Here is a 19,556-nt window from a genome sequence, read left to right as displayed (position 1 = left end):
GATTTTTGGAGGGTTTAATTGTAAATTTTTATTAATTACTGGTTATTTTGGAAAATTTTCACATCTATGACATTTAAAGATAAAATTTAAAATTTTTTGAGAAATGATTTTTTTATTATGGATTTGGTTTTTTTATTGAAGATAATTTTTTAGAATCGCTTTTTCCCTTTTTTTTAATGTTGAACGGGCCTTAGGGGTTCTCGGGAAATCGGATTTCTTCTGGCTTTTCAAGGTTTTCAGGGGCAAAATTTTTTTTGCGGAAGGGGGGCTGGAGGGAAAAATATTGTATTTTTAGTCGAGAAATAGAGATTGTAGGAGAATTCATCGTATTTTTCATGATATTTTATTATGAAATTTCAACTTTTGGGGTAATGTTTAGGTTTAGGCGCAAGACTCATTTTTGGAATAGATTTTTTAATTTTTTCAATTATTTTTTGAAGCTCAGTGATTGCAAAATTCGTCGATATATTTAAATGTCAGTCCTAATTGTCAAAATAATGATGGAGTTAATTAATTTAGATTTTTCAATTACTTTTTGGAGTAACGAATTTGAAAATCGATTGAGAAATACTTTCTTTCACGATTATAATCAAGATATTCATGAAATTGATGAAATTTAACGGTAAATTCGATATATTTTGGGTCTACATGAACTTTTGCAATTGATATCAGATTTTTTAAACGATTTTTCAGAGTGAAATTGTTTTTAAAAAATGCAATTTTCAATATTCTAATGGAAATTATAATGAAGCTGGCGAAATTTCGTGATAAAATTGATGTTTTGACTCGAAACAATTCTCTAAAATGATATTTCAGTTTTCTAATTTCATTTTTGGAGTTGAAAATTGGAACAAAATGACTGACCAATTCCATTCATAATGCAATTTTCGTAAAAATTATTCATCAATTACTTTTTATTATTTTTTTTTATGAAGAAGGCAGAAGAGAAGCCGAAAAAAGTTGAAAAGAACTCCGAAATTTTTTTCAAAATTCCTGATTTTCGGATTCTCCATTAAAAAAAAAATAGTAAATAAAATTACAAATACATGTATTTATTGTCGCGTTTATGAATGAAATCGCGGGGTTCGATTCAATTTCCACAGCGCCCTCCATACTCAAATACTAAAATTTATCATTGTTATGTCTTTCCTCATTCATGATAAAACGATTACAAAAACCATAAGATAAGATATAGTATAACGTAACAAAACAAAAATTCAAAAAAAAATTTCTAAAAAACAAACGGGGAAAATATACACGCCGATTTCCATATGACAAATCCAAAAAATTTTGAAAAAAACAAATAACTAAATGAATAAAACAGACATGAAATTTGTAATGTAAAAATAATTTCTAAAAACTATAGAAATAACAAACTTCTTGATAAAAACAAGTTTATTCAAATGGCAATCTTATCAATTACTTTCACAATTTTCTTAAAAAAAATTCACATCCCAATCTTTATGTCTTAATTTTCAATTTTCATATAAAAATAATCTACTTTAGTTCACCGGCATTTACACGTAAAATTGTAATCGCAGATTACGAAAAAGCCAAATCCTTAATTTCCATTCAAAAAACTATTCTCGACTCTCATACACACCACAAATAAAAAATTAATCGTCTGAAAGACAAATACGTCACTTGAATATCACGAAAACCCACAAATCGAGACCTCAAAACCAAAAAATCTCAGTAAACACGAGAAATCAATCATGATTAATTAATTAACAATCATTTATTCAGTACGAAAAACGTTTTTTCACGACGCTATTATGGCACGTGTAAAAAAAAAAGTGATTCCACAACAAACTTCTTCATAAAAACAAGTTTATTCAAATGTCAATCTTATCAATTACTTTCACAATGTTCTCAAAAAAAATTCACATCCCAATCTTTATGTCTTCATTTCCAATTTTCATATAAAAATAATCTACTTTACTTCACCGGCATTTACACGTAAAATTGTAATCGCAGATTACGAAAAAGCCGAATCCTTAATTTCCATTCAAAAAAACTATTCTCGACTCTCATACACACCACAAATAAAAAATTAATCGTCTGAAAGACAAATACGTCACTTGAATATCACGAAAACCCACAAATCGAGACCTCAAAACCAAAAAATCTCAGTAAACACGAGAAATCAATCATGATTAATTAATTAACAATCATTCATTCAGTACGAAAAACGTTTTTTCACAACGCTATTATGGCACGTGCAAGAAATAAAGTGATTCCACAACAAACTTCTTCATAAAAACAAGTTTATTCAAATGTCAATCTTATCAATTACTTTCACAATGTTCTCAAAAAAAAATCATATCCCAATCTTTATGTCTTCATTTCCGATTTTCATATAAAAATAATCTACTTTACTTCACCGGCATTTACACGTAAAATTGTAATCGCAGATTACGAAAAAGCCAAATCCTTAATTTCCATTCAAAAAACTATTCTCGACTCTCATACACACCACAAATAAAAAATTAATCGTCTGAAAGACAAATACGTCACTTGAATATCACGAAAACCCACAAATCGAGACCTCAAAACCAAAAAATCTCAGTAAACACGGGAAATCAATCATGATTAATTAATTAACAATCATTTATTCAGTACGAAAAACGTTTTTTCACGACGCTATTATGGCACGTGTNTTAATTAACAATCATTCATTCAGTACGAAAAACGTTTTTTCACAACGCTATTATGGCACGTGCAAGAAATAAAGTGATTCCACAACAAACTTCTTCATAAAAACAAGTTTATTCAAATGTCAATCTTATCAATTACTTTCACAATGTTCTCAAAAAAAATTCACATCCCAATCTTTATGTCTTCATTTCCAATTTTCATATAAAAATAATCTACTTTACTTCACCGGCATTTACACGTAAAATTGCAATCGCAGATTACGAAAAAGCCGAATCCTTAATTTCCATTCAAAAAACTATTCTCGACTCTCATACACACCACAAATAAAAAATTAATCGTCTGAAAGACAAATACGTCACTTGAATATCACGAAAACCCACAAATCGAGACCTCAAAACCAAAAAATCTCAGTAAACACGAGAAATCAATCATGATTAATTAATTAACAATCATTTATTCAGTACGAAAAACGTTTTTTCACGACGCTATTATGGCACGTGCAAGAAATAAAGTGATTCCACAACAAACTTCTTCATAAAAACAAGTTTATTCAAATGTCAATCTTATCAATTACTTTCACAATGTTCTCAAAAAAAATTCACATCCCAATCTTTATGTCTTCATTTCCAATTTTCATATAAAAATAATCTACTTTACTTCACCGGCATTTACACGTAAAATTGTAATCGCAGATTACGAAAAAGCCGAATCCTTAATTTCCATTCAAAAAAACTATTCTCGACTCTCATACACACCACAAATAAAAAATTAATCGTCTGAAAGACAAATACGTCACTTGAATATCACGAAAACCCACAAATCGAGACCTCAAAACCAAAAAATCTCAGTAAACACGAGAAATCAATCATGATTAATTAATTAACAATCATTCATTCAGTACGAAAAACGTTTTTTCACAACGCTATTATGGCACGTGCAAGAAATAAAGTGATTCCACAACAAACTTCTTCATAAAAACAAGTTTATTCAAATGTCAATCTTATCAATTACTTTCACAATGTTCTCAAACAAAATTCACATCCCAATCTTTATGTCTTCATTTCCAATTTTCATATAAAAATAATCTACTTTACTTCACCGGCATTTACACGTAAAATTGTAATCGCAGATTACGAAAAAGCCGAATCCTTAATTTCCATTCAAAAAAACTATTCTCGACTCTCATACACACCACAAATAAAAAATTAATCGTCTGAAAGACAAATACGTCACTTGAATATCACGAAAACCCACAAATCGAGACCTCAAAACCAAAAAATCTCAGTAAACACGAGAAATCAATCATGATTAGTTAATTAATAATCATTTATTCAGTATCAAAAATGTTTTTCACCATTAACCAATGGCATTGGCACTTTGTACAACTATTTATACAAAAAGAGACTCTTTATGTACACGAAATCCACATGAATTGAGGAAAAAAATCAGAAGAGGTAAACCAGTGAAAATGATTTATAAAATAATTCCAGGAGAGAGTCATTTCGTTGTTGTTTGTGCTGTGATATTCTTCAACTGCTGCTTGTAGATCTCCGCCTCCTCCTCCTTCTTCTGCAACTGTTTTCGATATTCGGCTGCTAATCTTCTTGCCTCTATCAATTGTTTATTCAACAGGACAATGTCCATTACTTGTTCTTCAGAGGAATCTGCTGCTGATGATTCCTCTTCTATTTCCTCGATATCATCGTCCAGCTTCAGGAGAATTGGATTTTTTTCCTTTGGAGGACTTTCTAGTGCTTTTTTCTGAAATAAATAATTTTTTTCAATTTTTTGTTTTCAAGTTTTGAATCTCAATAATTCATTTTTCATCCACAAAAGTTCGAAATAGGTTTATTTATTGATAATTAATTTTTTAAATCTGAAAATTTACAAGAATAATTGATTAAATTATGGTTTTTATTAAATTTTTTTTTACAATTTTTTCTTCTCAAGTCTTGAATTTAAATAATTAATTTTTCATTCTCAAAAGTGCGAAATAGGTTTTCTTCAGTGATAATTAATTTTTTGAAGCTGAAAATTTTCAAAAATAATTTTTTGAATTATTTCTTTTGTAATAATTTGTTTTCAATTTTTTATCCCCACAAAAGCTCCAAATTTCTTTATTCATGGATAATTATTTCTTTGAAGTTGAAAATTGTGGAGATTAAGTAATTAAATTATCATTTAGATTTTTATAATTTGATATCATTATTTACTTTCAGGAGAATTGTTGTTTTTGCTTTGAATGGGCTTTTGGGTGTGAGGATTTTTTTATTTTTCAATTTCACATTTTGGGTCTAAATAATTCATCTTTCATTAATAAATTTTCGAAATATTCCTCATTATTTGATAATTAATTCTGCGAAATTGAACATTGAAAAAAACTCGTTAATGAAATTTTCAATTTTGATTCCAGGATTCAGTTATTTATGATTTAAAATATTTTTACCTGAACTTTAGGTGTAATTGTTGGTTTTGGAGTCGTTACGTTGGATGAATTGTTGGAATTATTAGGAATAGGAGTTAAAAATAGTTTTCCTGGTTTGTCCGCTGTGTTTCTCTTGAGAATGTTTGGTCCTTTCGGAGTGAGGGGGGGCTGACTCTTGTTGAGAATCTGATCTGCCCTTATGGCAATGACTTTCCTCCGTGCTTTGTACGTTGTGCCACCGATCTGCACGTCCTGAAGTTTCTTCCCTGACATTGACGAGTTTCTCGTCAAGTTTAACGCTAATTTTCCAGCTTCTAAACGGTGGGAGAATCGACATTGTCATTGAAAAATTGAACTTTTTCATTCCATTTTAATTATTTTCATTCTTAAAAATTCGTCGCAGTGAAATGAAAATGTTTTACCTGTTAAAACAACAGTCCTCCCACTTTCCATCGCATTCTCGACGATACTAGCATCATTATCAACGGGAATCATGGTAATTCCGTGTGCCTCGAGCAACCGAAGTGGCTGTTCAAGACCACTCAGTCCCCCCAACTCTTTACGCTTCTTAAATGTACTATTTTCAATGCTACTTATTCTAGCCGCCAACTCTGCCTCTTTCTCTCGTTCGTCGTCACTCGATGGGGATACGTGGATCGGTTGAAAGAGAACTTTCTGTTTTTTCACTGGTTGGGCTGAAAAAATTATCGAAAACATGAATTTCCCCATTTTTTGCAAAAAAAAAATGAAAAAAAAAATTATAAAAACGCAAAAAAGTGAATTTTCCTGAGGGAATTGCCAATTTTTCATCAATATAATTAAACCATATGATTGTTCCACCCACAAAACCTATTTTCATAAGAATATCAGTTGTTTAAATGACTTTTTACAAGTGAAAATGTTTTTCAACAAAAAAAATTGAATTTGTATTGGAAATCATCAAGTGAAATGCTGAAATATCTCGATAACGAGTCGTTTTAGAGAAAAATATCATAAAACATTTCTTGTTGGGAATTTAATTCTCCACAAAAAAGTTTCAATGATATTTTCCTCTAAAACCACTTATTATTGAGATAAATTGAAAATTCTGTCGACACAATTTTCTCAAAACGGAAAAATTAATTTAATTAAAATCTTCGTATCAATTAATTAATTAATTGAATAATTTTGATTGAATCACATGATCATCAGATCAAAAACAATTGTCAGAAGAATTTCAATTATTTAAATAAATTGTCATATACGTAAATATTTGTTAACACAAAACAATTGCATTTTGAATTCAAATTATCAATTGAAAATGTTGAAATATCTCGATAACGAGCGGTTTTAGAGAAAAATATCATGAAACATTTCTTGTTGGGAATTTAATTCTCCACAAAAAAGTTGCTATAACATTTTCCTCTAAAACCACCGGTTATCGAGATAAATTGAAAATTCAATCGACACCATTTTCCTAAAACCTGAAAATTGACTTAAATAAAGTCTTTGATTAAATTAATTAATGAATTCATTAACCTTGCTGTATTTTTCGTTTCTGTTGCAGTTGCTGCTGCATCTCAAACTGCTGCTGCTCCTGCTTCCTCTCAGCCTCCTGCATCTTCATCAAACTGTGAGTAGCTTCCTCAATCTCAGCTGTATTAGCCTGTCTCTGTTTTTCCTCTCGCAAACTCAGGACCTCGCGCTCCTGCTGCAAAATATCCACTAGGTCCAGTCTGTCGTGCTCTAGGGCCAGACTAATGGGGGTCTTGTCGAATTTACTTATGGCATTTGCGTCAGCCCCATGATCCAGGAGGACGTGCATCACCTCCTCGTGTTCTCTCTCAACTGCCCAGTGGAGGGGAGTCATTCTCAACTGAAAATTATTTTTTTTAATTTTTCAAACAAGTTCGTAATGAATTAAATAATCTGACATGATTTATTTGAAATTCAAGTCTTTCAATTTTCACAAAAAAAAACAGATTTTCTAATTATGAAGCCAAAAAATTAGATTCTGAATTGAGAAATAAATTTTTTAAGTAAACAATCTCAAGTTATTTTGCCAAGTGCAGTTGAATTTTTTTATCAATGAGTATAGATATTGTTGCTAATAAATTAGCAATTTGCTTCCGAATGGGTTCATGGGTTTTTTAAATTCTTATTTCACTATTCTCTTCTATTTTTTCACGCCATAGTACTATCATCAATTGAAATGTCATCAAATTTTACGTATTATTTCGTTCTGTCAAATAATTCTACATTCAGAGCCTCTCAAGACTCGAATTCGTTTTCAGTCCGGGTTTAATCAAAGTTCAATCAAAGTTTAATCAGTGTATACCCGGGATTTAATCAGGGTTTATTCAGGATTTAGGCAGAGTTTAACCCAGGTTCTGTCAGAAGTTAGTCGGGACCATGAATCAATAGGAATAAGTATTCAACATAATAGACTGGTACCTGAGTTTAATAGAGATTGAGATTTTGATATAAAAAGCTCATGACGGTATTGTGTAACTTGATAAGCAATGATGCTGTTCTCACCATTTTTCAACTTGATTAAGAAGCCATTGAAATATACTTTTCAAGCCCTGATTTAATTGCTATTACTGATGATTCTTTCAGTAATCATGAAAAAACCGATTTTCTCTTTTAAATCGCCTTTTGTTAGCATGAACCGAGTTTTTTTTGATCACCCAACAGTCACCACAAAAGCGATAAGAAATGAAATATTACCATGTCCCTGCTGTCCACATCAGCCCCATAATTCAGCAACAGGACTGCCATTTCGTGGTGTCCCTCGTAGGCAGCCATGTGCAGAGGTGTCCTGTCGACCTTCGTCCTGGCGTCCCTTGATATTCCGGCCCGAAGGAGCACCTCTGCTGTGTCCACGTGGTTGCTCTGGGCTGCGAGGTGCAAAGCACTAGTTCCCAACTAGAGAAAAAAAATTATTTCAATTATGCAAAGTGTAAAAGAACCTCATTGTCTATGATAATTGATCGTTAATCAATTAATTCATTATTTTTTCATTAAAATAATCAGAAATTATTTGTCTGTTACCAAAAAAAATGAAGAACAAACTGGAAAATTGAATTTTCTTCGTTAATTATGCAATTATCTCGAAAATGAACGGTTTCAGAAGAAAATGTCAGAAAACATTTTTTATAGAGAATTAAATTTCCAACGAAAAATGACTTGTGACATTTTCTCGTAAGATGACCTGTTATTGAGATAATTTAAGATTTAACATGTGAGAATTCAATTTTTGCTCTGAATGTAGAATTATTTGACAGAACGAAATAATACGCAAAATTTTGATGACATTTCAATTGATGATAGTCCTGTGACGTGAAAAAATAGAAGAAGAGAATAGTGAAATAAGAATTTAAAAAAAGAGAACCCATTCGGAAGCAAATTGCTAATTTATTAGCAACGATAACGATGCTCATTTATTAAAAAGTGCAATTGTCCACTTGGTTTTTTATGGGAATGTTAAATGTAAAATATGAAGCAGATATTTATTTACCCAATCAGTTGTGAAGGGTGCCCCTCGACACATGAGATCTCTGACAGTCTCAGTCTCTCCATGCTTAGCACTCAGCAACAGTTGTTTTCCTAATTCAACAATGGACAGGGCATCCTGTGAACGCGATCGTTGTGAATCATCACGAAATAGGAATTCCACCTATGTCAAACGTATCTCACCAATGTTAGTGCTATCTCTCGTGTTAATATCACGTCTCCAGATTCGAAAATTGAGAGATGAAAGATAATTAAGTGAAACTGTTCCTGTGAGGACATAATTCAGTAGCGACTTTGAGTATTGGTCAGTTTTCGATGGATATCTCGAAATCTAAGATAGATAGAGAAATTTTCGTTATAACCTTTTTTGTAGCTCTTAATTCGCTCTACAAAAAAAGTAATGACAACAATTTCGCTATCTCCCTTGGATTCGGAGATATTTCGTAAAAACTCGGCTAAGAGCCAAGTGGACTTGAACTGTTTTATCGCTTCGCTACTGAATTCCGTCAAATAATTTTATATTAATGAAAAAGGTGCACATTCAGGGTGACTTCTGTTACATTCACATTTCATCCCATTGAAATTCTACCTTTGGAATCGAATTTCCCATTCATTCCATCACAGGAACTTTTTCACTTGAAAAATTAGAAAAGAAAAAAAATTCTACTTACAGGAATCAAATTGTCTGCAGTCAATCCCTCTATATCGTTCGAACCAAGCACTTCGGTTTGCATTTTCGCTCAATAAATTTAATTTCGCCAGCAGAAAAACCTGCAACAAATAGCTTTTAATGAAAAGTCTGATTCTAAAATAATTTATTTTTTAAGGATAATCCTATGGTTTGCAAACATAATCCCCGTGGCTTCAATTAACCCTTCCAATATGACTTATTCTTGAAAACATCAATTTTTACAAAAACAAAAATAGTCAAAAAATGGAAAAACGAATCGCAAAAAAATCCCCTAATTTTCATTTTCGTCGCAAATTTCCAAAAAAAATTAAGTCCACTCACTGGCACGACTTGACCCAACCCCAAACATAATCCCCACATCTTAAATTAATCCCCTCGACATGAATTATTGTTAAAAAACAAAATCCATTGTAAACCCAAATTAATAAACAAGAATTCCAACAAAAACCCATTAAACTGCTGAGAATTTCACAAAAGCATGCCCTCCAACGAGTTTTAGTCTCACATAATCCTCGAAAATGAATCTTTCGTTGATCAAAAAAATGTTGAAAACATCAGTTATCACAAAACCAAAAATCATCAAAAAATGAAAAAATCAATCCCAAAAAAATTACCTAATTTTCATTTTTTTTCTTAAATCTCCAAAAAAATAAAAGTCCTCTCAGTGGCACGACTCAACCCAACCCCAAACATAATCCCCACATCTTAAATTAATCCCCTCGACATGAATTATTGTTAAAAAACAAAACCCATTGTAAACCCAAATTAATAAACAAGAATTCCAACAAAAACCCATTAAACTGCTGAGAATTTCACAAAAGCATGTCCTCCAACGATTTTTAGTCTCACATAATCCTCGAAAATGAATCTTTCGTTGATCAAAAAAATGTTGAAAACATCAGTTATCACAAAACCAAAAATCATCAAAAAATGAAAAAATCAATCCCAAAAAAATTACCTAATTTTCATTTTTTTTCTTAAATCTCCAAAAAAATAAAAGTCCTCTCAGTGGCACGACTCAACCCAACCCCAAACATAATCCCCACATCTTAAATTAATCCCCTCGACATGAATTATTGTTAAAAAACAAAACCCATTGTAAACCCAAATTAATAAACAAGAATTCCAACAAAAACCCATTAAACTGCTGAGAATTTCACAAAAGCATGCCCTCCAACGATTTTTAGTCTCACATAATCCTCGAAAATGAATCTTTCGTTGATCAAAAAAATGTTGAAAACATCAGTTATCACAAAACCAAAAATCATCAAAAAATGAAAAAATCAATCCCAAAAAAATTACCTAATTTTCATTTTTTTTCTTAAATCTCCAAAAAAATAAAAGTCCTCTCAGTGGCACGACTCAACCCAACCCCAAACATAATCCCCACATCTTAAATTAATCCCCTCGACATGAATTATTGTTAAAAAACAAAACCCATTGTAAACCCAAATTAATAAACAAGAATTCCAACAAAAACCCATTAAACTGCTGAGAATTTCACAAAAGCATGTCCTCCAACGATTTTTAGTCTCACATGATCCTCGAAAATGAATCTTTCGTTGATCAAAAAAATGTTGAAAACATCAGTTATCATAAAACCAAAAATCATCAAAAAATGAAAAAATCAATCCCAAAAAAATTACCTAATTTTCATTTTTTTTCTTAAATCTCCAAAAAAATAAAAGTCCTCTCACTGGCCCAACTCAACTCAACCCCAAACATAATCCCCACATCTTAAATTAATCCCCTCGACATGAATTATTGATAAAAAACAAAACCCATTGTAAACCCAAATTAATAAACAAGAATTCCAACAAAAACCCATTAAACTGCTGAGAATTTCACAAAAGCATGTCCTCCAACGATTTTTAGTCTCACATAATCCTCGAAAATGAATCTTTCGTTGATCAAAAAAATGTTGAAAACATCAGTTATCACAAAACCAAAAATCATCAAAAAATGAAAAAATCAATCCCAAAAAAATTACCTAATTTTCATTTTTTTTCTTAAATCTCCAAAAAAATAAAAGTCCTCTCAGTGGCACGACTCAACCCAACCCCAAACATAATCCCCACATCTTAAATTAATCCCCTCGACATGAATTATTGTTAAAAAAAAAAACCCATTGTAAACCCAAATTAATAAACAAGAATTCCAACAAAAACCATTAAACTGCTGAGAATTTCACAAAAGCATGCCCTCCAACGATTTTTAGTTTCACATAATCCTCGAAAATGAATCTTTCGTTGATCAAAAAAATGTTGAAAACATCAGTTATCACAAAACTAAAAATCATCAAAAAATGAAAAAATCAATCCCAAAAAAATTACCTAATTTTCATTTTTTTTCTTAAATCTCCAAAAAAATAAAAGTCCTCTCAGTGGCACGACTCAACCCAACCCCAACCATAATCCCTACGTCTTAAATTAGTCCAACCCCCCTTCCCCCATCGACACAATCCCCCCCGCCGTCAACAATGCCCAAACAACAATCCCCATTATTTCGAAAAATTCAATTGCACAGGATGTTTTTATTTAGCCATCTGAGCTGTTGGACATGAACTTCCTGTTCCTGTTCATTGAACGGAAGTACCTTGCCATAGGCTCAGCATAATCAGCCCTATTGACGCCGTTTAAACGTTATTTGAGCGTTTGAAAGAGACTTTTTACTCACGTAAACACCATCATTCGTGGCGATTTGTCAGTTAACCATCGTTCGAGCCCTTTTACCGATGATTATTGAACCGTCGATGGGTAATTCCTTGGGCACTTGTGCCTCGGCATTTACGGAGGTAGACAGAGAGTGCAAAATGGCGGACACTTCGCGCCATTAAGACACGTTCGTTCACTCGGAGATTCCGCGGCTCTCGCGCTTTGGGATTTTTTTTATTTTTTTTGCTCGTGAATTGAGGGATTTCTCGGGTTTTTTGAGATTGCGAATATTATTTCGAGTTGCACTGGGCTTCGGGCACTTGAGAGCGTGATCGGGGGGTGGGGCGGTGGCGACGCGAGTGGGGGAACGGCGAAGCTGGGGCAGGTCGGGTCAGGCTGGGTTGGGGTCGACGAATCGGAGGTCAGGCGGGATTTTTCGAATTTTTCTGGCGGTTGGGATTTTTCAGGGCGGGAGGGGTGGAACAACTTTTTCATTGTTACACCCAGAAAAATGTTCTTTTTTAATCAAATAAAAATCTTTATTTGAAATTTTTTACTTATTTCAAGAAAAAGAATTTAAAAAAATAGAAAATTCTCAAAATTAATATATGGATTGAATTTTAATAATGAAAAAAATTAATGAAATCGAATATAAAATTAAAAATGAAAACGTAAGAAATTGATACGTTTTTTCACTTTCTTTTCATTGCAAATTTGTCCAAAATTTCTTACTCAACGTGGAAATTAATCAATAAAAACATCAGCATGTAATTAATTCCCAGTAACACGGATCATGTGCAGTTTTTAAATGAAAAAAAAATATTAATTAATTTTCATAAAAAATAAAATATTTTTCCAAAATTTCAATTGCTCTTTTGCCATTCTTCATAATGATTTCTCATTCCGTCAAATAATTCCAATAAATATTAAAAAACCTAATAAAATCAAACAAAAAATGGAAAATAAAATTATTAATTTTTCAGTTTTTTATTTAAATAAAATCCTAAAAAACATTCTTTCACCGTTTCATTCACCAAAATTTCATTCACCGTTCAAATTGATCAATAAATTCCCTATAATTAATTAAAAATCCCGGACAGCTGAATGCCCCCACCACCAACAACAATAACCCAGAATTGTTTAATTATCATTCATTTCTTCATCTCCGTGAAATGTGTACCCAAGGAAAATTAAAGTTTATCGAGTTCGATTGGACCAATTTCCATTAATTTTTAATTACCCAGTGGATGTAATTTTCCCGGTGATAGCATTGAATATTTATTGAGGGGCTGTTATTCCGGCGGTCGGGAGGAGGAGGGCGGGTACTCCAGGGTTTCGCCGACATCAAACAATGGATTTTTCGTCCCTGCAAAGTGGCTGAAATTTATGATCCATTTGTCGTTCCATTAACATTTTTTTTGTTTCAATTCATCGCCAACAAAACTAGAAAAATATATAATATTTTTTTTATCACGAAGTTCTGAGTGAGTTTCGTTTTCACATGAAAGTTGTGAGTGGTCTCGTCGGCATTCACCCCCCTCCCCCTCCCCCGACCCCCAACGAAAATCGTATTTCTGACCTACTTCCTTATTTTATATTTTTTTATCTCCCAGTTTTCCCGAGAATATAGTCACGTTGTACGGGAAAATGATGTCGGAGTATATGGCATCGTGCGGGGGTCTCCGTATCTGGAGAATGCCAACGTCGTGTTAACCATTTCTTATGTCGTAATCTCGAGGAGCTTTACCGGGGGTCACACATCGTGCTCCTGCCTAGGAATACATCAAATTTTGGAGGATTTTTGTGGGTGTGAATAGCCGGCATAGCCAAATTTGTAATATTTTATTACGGTTAACCCTAGACTGGTAACCATGCGAGGGAATTGCCGCAACATGTCGTTTTATTCACCTTGCCATCGACTGGTTGACCGGAAAAATTTGAGAAAAATTGAATTCGTCAATTGAAGTATCCGGAAAATTCTAGTATATTTTTTTCAATATTGTATCCTTAATTCTGGGAGAAAAAAAATTATTTCCAACAGGTGAACAATTTTTTCCCGCGTTAAATGAAATTGCCTGTTGCGCGACGTTGCTGGGAACTCGCTAAACGCGCCCGTGAAGTGTAGAGTGGATTCGGCAACGCTGGAGCCTAAATAACACGGCGGCACTCTCCCGCGAAGGTGACTAAAGTCGCATTTTCCCGTCAGGTGACCAGACTAGGGTCAAATATTGTAGACATCAGTCAGATAACATCACTCTTGAAATTTTTTGAGTACTTAAAGGAGCTCTCCCTTCGGCCGGGCTACGCTATACTTTTGAATATTTTCAGTTTTTAAATTTTTCAACTAAATTGCATGGAAAAAATTTGAAAAAATTCATACCCAGTCAGTATTAACTAAATTAAATTTGATAAAATATTGATATTTTCTCAAACATTTCCCTGTTACAAATAAATAACACTTGTTTGCAAAACGGTGGATTATTTCATCATTATTCGTAACAAATCAGATTATTAATATTATATTATTTGAAAAATTGAATTAACATATTTTAAACCTTCATGAATGTAAGGGTCAAATTCTTGTAATATTACAGAAATTTAATATTGATGGGGATCCCTGGTGAATAGAGAGGGACCATTTGATCAAATGAAATTCCCCAGTTGATTTGAATTCTCAAAAAATAAGTCCACTCACTGGCTAGATTCAACCCATCCTCAAACCTTATCCCCGCATCTGAAATTAATCCCCTCAACATGAATTATTGTTAAATAACAAAACCCATTTTAAACCCAAATTAATAAACAATGACAACAAAAACCTATCAAACTGATGAGAATTTCATAAAAGCATTTCCTCCAACGATTTTTAGTCTCATATAATCCTCGAAAATTGATCAAAACATCTTTTGTTTATCAAAAAAAAATTTTGAAACATCAGTGTTGAAAAAAAATTTGAAAACATCAGTGGTCATAAAATCAAAAATACTCAAAAAATGAAAAAATCAATCTCAAACAAGTCTTCCAATTTTCATTTTCGTCTTAAATTTCCAAAACGGCTTGTTTATCGAATATGAGGTGTTTGTTAATTATGGATTCATTTCGGAAACTAGAGGTTTTCGGAGAAAGTATCGAGAGACCCTTTTTGTAGGGGAGAAAATTTATTTCATGGCTGAAGCAGTTTTCTACGACTTGATTAAAGTTATCTTCTTCTTCGTGTTGAGTCAAACTTGACTCAGTTCAAGAACGCAAGACTTCACGACTCGACTCAAGTTATCTTTTTCCTCATCTCGAGTCAAAAGTGACTCGATTCAGAAATAGTTTCCCGATTATATTCAAGTTGTGTTTAATGATTAAAGTTATCTTCTTCTTCGTGTTGAGTCAAACTTGACTCAGTTCAAGAACGCAAGACTTCACGACTCGATTCAAAATTTACTCAACTCAGGAATGTGGGTCTCCACGGCTATATTCAAGTCGTTTTATGCTTCATATTGAGTCGAAATTGATTCAATTTGAGACTTGAGACACTTAATTCAAGTCTTCTCCTCATTTGAGTAAAACTTGAATCGAATCAAGAATGCGAGTCTCCAAGATTAGACTCAGGTTCCCTTCAATGTTATATGTTGTCGTAGCTATCTGAACTATTTTTTTCCTTTAACTGTCTTCTTTTTCTTCTTCTCATCTGGGCGATAGGGTCCGAGTTTTCTCCTCACCATAACTCCCCTCCACCAGGCTTGTATCCAAATCGCCGAATGTTTCTTATGCTCCTCCAACTCCCTGAGAACCCTCGCAGCCTCCTTCTCCGCGAGGTACTGGTCAATAAACTCCTGTCTCTCACGAAACTGGAAAAAAAGAACATTGGACGGAGACCATTATAGGAATTTCAGGGAGGAAAACTCAATTATGTGAGAACTGTCAAAAAAGATACCAACGGAAAGATAAAAAAGTACAGAATACGGTTTCTCATGATCGCTCAGTGGAAATCCTTTGATTGCCCACTAATTCTCCTCCTCATTCTACTGTGAGGAGGATATTTCATCTCGTGGAGAACCTCGGGCCAATTTAATAAGGAAATAATTAATTGAGGATTAATTTTCGTTAAATAAAGAGGAAATAAGAAAGCTGTGAATGATCGGATATCTAATTTTTCATCTATCCTATAAATATTTCTGTTTTACGAATTATTATGAGAAACAATGTGAGAGGTTTCTATTTTCCTCGCGAATGAAATAAATAATTTTTTCGTAGATGATTTCATCGAATAAATTCCGGATAAATCATCTCAACTTGACTTGAGTCAAATTCAGAAAATTGATTCAAGCACTCTTAATCGCTAATTTTTATTCTTGAAGCGTGAATGAAATTTTTTTTAATTGACTCACGATCATTGATCGTTGTCTCATAATTTACATACAAGACATGAGGAGACTTGAATCACTTTTTTTTAGCATTAAGCAGTTTGACAATGACTCAATGCTATACTCAAACTGAAGACATGTATGATGCTTTTTATTGTTCATGGTGTTCTTTATGACTTGATTGAAGAATCTTTCGCCTCGACTTGAGTCAAACTTGATTCAAATCAAAATAGCAAGGCTCTACGACTTGACTCAATTGATATTTTTCGTGGCGTCGAGTCAAAATTGACTCAATACAAAAACTGAATAACTTCATTCAAATAATCTTCTCCACGTTGAGTCAAACTTGACTCAAACCAACAAGACAACTCCACAGACGCGAGCTGCTTGATTCAAATCATCTACCTTTTCTCGAGTGAAACTTTACTCAAGTCTCGAATTGAAGTCTCTACGACATGATTCAAGTGATCTTCTCCGTCAGCTTGAATAATACCGGGAAAATATCACTTGAATCAAGTCATCTTCCGCCAACACTTAAGTCCAACTTGACTCGGCTCTAAAAGGCAAGTCATCAAAACTTGATTTAATTAATCATTCTCATCATATCCAGTAAAAATCGACTCAAAGATGATTTTAAATAACTATAACTGATCTCCCCAGTATTCCTATAAACGAATTCCTCCAATTTCCCCATTCCTCATTATCTTATAAATCCAGGGTCAATAAAATTCACTGTATGGATTAGAATACCAAAGTGGCATTCGAATGCCTCCGGCGTCTGTAATCGATTTTCAGTGTGTGGAGGATATACCAGTGACAGGAGAGAGAAGGTCCTTCCTAGTTTACTCGGTTATTCGAGGTGGAAAATGGCCGAGTGGTTTTGTTAACGTCAAAAACACAATCACCAATACCAACCCACCTTGGCTTCAAGTTCATGAAGAGTGGAGCGTCTACTCTCGATGTCTTCTCGCAGTTGATTATTTCTGTCAGTGTACATTTGCATTTCTCGGTTGTACCTTTTCTCCCAGTTGTCCGAGGCTTTTACGTTAAACTTGTTAGGGATTGGACAAACTAATTTAATGGTTCATCAAGATCAACATCATCAAAATTGATGGGATAACGATATAATATAGTGAGTTGAGTTGAGCTTCAACTTTACAGATAGTTATCAAATTTTGATAACTATTTTTTTGAATCAAACTATTCGCAATTTTTTGAATAAATAGTTGTCGAAATTTGACGGATAGTTATGAAATTTCAATGAATAGTTGATAGATTTCAATAACTATTTGTTGAAGTCAAATAATGATCTGCTAATTTTTAAAAAATAGTTCCTGAATTTCAGCCAATTCTTGTTAGATTCGAAAAAATACTTGTTGAAGTTCATCAACAATTTTTTTTTAATTTGACGGGATCGTTGATGAAGTTGCACTAATAGTTGTTGAATTTTTTCATATATTTGGTAAATTTCAACAACGATCCATTGATTTTTGGAGAACAGTTGTCCAATTTCAACGATTAGTTATGCTTTCAACAACTATTTATTGGTTTTTGGTAATAGTTTTAATATTTGTCAATTTCAAAGAATAGTTATAAGATTTCAACAACTTTTTTTTGATTCGTCAACAAATAGTTGCAGAAATTAAACAACTACTTATCAATTCATGTATTCAACAACCATTAGCTGAAATTCAACAAATGTTTTGCTTCGTCTGTGAAAAATGGCATTTTGTATTCATTAAATGAACATTTGAAGGTCATTTATCGATCATTAGTCAGCTGCAAGACTCACAGCGATGTTTTGCTTGAGAAATGCATCAATTTCACGGGCAACTCTACACTCGTTTTTATTGAGGATTAAGATATCCTCTAGCGATGTTCTTAGGTACCCCAGTGTGATGTTACAGCGCTCCGTATTCTCTTCACATTGAGCTGCTTCCCAGGCACTCGTGTATCCCGTTTCACGGTCTATTTTCAATTCAATTTCCTGTTTTTCTTCCTGGATGGTTTATGGAAGATGAAAAATTTATGGTGATTCATTTGTTGGGAATTCGAGCAATGAAAAGATTTTGATTTGCGCATTGTTTATGCGATTTGATGATAGTACTATGACATGAAAAAATCGAAGAAGAAAATAGTGAAATAAGAATTTAAAAAAAGAGAACCCATTCGAAAATAGATTGCTAATTTACTAACAATAATTACACTAAACTCATTCATAAAGAAATGCAAAAAGAAATTATCCACTTGTTTTTAGATTGACGATTGGAGATTATTGTTTCAACCTTCAGTTTGTTGAGTTCTCTACAGAGGCTGGATATCTCCCGCTCGTTCTCCATCATTTCTTGGGAGAGTTTTTTCTTCAGGTCTTGGACGGTTTTTTGCGCCGCTGTGTCGTTCAGGATGATGTTGTTCTCTTCTACTTCTTTTTCGGCTGTTCGCTTGATTAGGTGGATCAAGACGGTGTAAGTTCCTTTCTCCTGCATTTCAGTTTTTACGGCATCTAATAGTTGCCGAACGTACGAACTGAGAAAATTAAGTTTTTTTCTGATCGGGTGGAATGTTACGGCTTAAGTGGGATTAATCAACTGGACTAGACAGAAGATTTTATCGCTTACCTGTCGCGCTCCAACTTGCAAAGCATCTCACGGTGATCTGAATTTTTTTGCATTATTCTTGTGTTATTTGCAGCATTTCTGAGTAGCAGAAGGTAATTTATGTGATAAATAGTTGTTAAATTCTGACAACTATTCGTTGAAATTTAGTAACTATTAGTCTAACTATTTTTTTCCAATTTTTCACAAATTCGATTTTTAATTATTTTTATGATTAATTTTTGCAATTCATCAACTATAGATTGTACTATAGATTCCACTTGCTGAGTTCAGACAGATCATTGTTCGATTTTAAAAACTATTACGTGATGATGATTTAGTATTTGGCAAATTTGAGTATATACTTGTTGAAATTGATCAAATAGTTGCAAAAATGTGACAACTATTTGTGTTTTAATAATTGTTGTAAAATCTCAACAATTATGTGTTTGCATAGAATAACTATCGATTGATTTTTGACAAAAAGTTGACAGATAGTTGTTGCATCTTGACGAATAGTTGTTGAATTTCAACGACTATTTGCTCAATTTGATAAACTATTTGTTAAATTTGAAGCAATAGTCTTTGAAATATCTCAACTACTTCTTAATTTTTTAACAAAAACTTATTCAAATTTCAGCGCATAGTTAACAATTTACGACAACTATTTGTTGAAATTTATCC

General features: G+C 32.8%; 2 protein-coding genes across 3 annotated transcripts; both read right to left on the bottom strand.

The window, feature by feature from the left end:
* Positions 1–3,188: 3,188 nt before the first annotated feature.
* On the bottom strand, positions 3,189–12,267 carry LOC107048691 (poly [ADP-ribose] polymerase tankyrase-2). 2 transcript variants are annotated; one of them, XM_015272005.1, is made up of 8 exons: positions 11,946–12,267; positions 9,250–9,349; positions 8,583–8,741; positions 7,793–7,990; positions 6,602–6,938; positions 5,506–5,778; positions 5,105–5,397; positions 3,189–4,419 (listed from the first exon to the last, which is right to left on the bottom strand). In XM_015272005.1, the coding sequence occupies exons 2-8, from the start codon at positions 9,310–9,312 to the stop codon at positions 4,156–4,158; spliced, it is 1,587 nt and encodes a 528-aa protein (XP_015127491.1). In that variant the 5' UTR covers positions 9,313–9,349; positions 11,946–12,267; the 3' UTR covers positions 3,189–4,155. The 2 variants fall into 2 exon arrangements, with proteins under 2 accessions (XP_015127491.1, XP_015127492.1); XM_015272006.1 differs by having other exon boundaries at positions 8,583–8,696.
* Positions 12,268–15,561: 3,294 nt separating this feature from the next.
* On the bottom strand, positions 15,562–18,764 carry LOC107048682 (dynein regulatory complex protein 9). Its single transcript, XM_015271995.1, has 3 exons — positions 18,564–18,764; positions 18,071–18,277; positions 15,562–15,762 (listed from the first exon to the last, which is right to left on the bottom strand). Exons 1-3 carry the CDS (start codon positions 18,762–18,764, stop codon positions 15,562–15,564), a joined length of 609 nt encoding a protein of 202 aa, XP_015127481.1.
* Positions 18,765–19,556: the final 792 nt, after the last annotated feature.

This window comes from Diachasma alloeum, unplaced genomic scaffold (genome assembly GCF_001412515.2).
Source record: "Diachasma alloeum isolate Michigan unplaced genomic scaffold, Dall2.0 Dall_scaffold_00196, whole genome shotgun sequence".
Taxonomy (NCBI): Eukaryota; Metazoa; Arthropoda; class Insecta; order Hymenoptera; family Braconidae; genus Diachasma; species Diachasma alloeum.
Note: the sequence above shows the minus strand (reverse complement) of the source record. Positions and strands in the feature narration are given on the sequence as shown.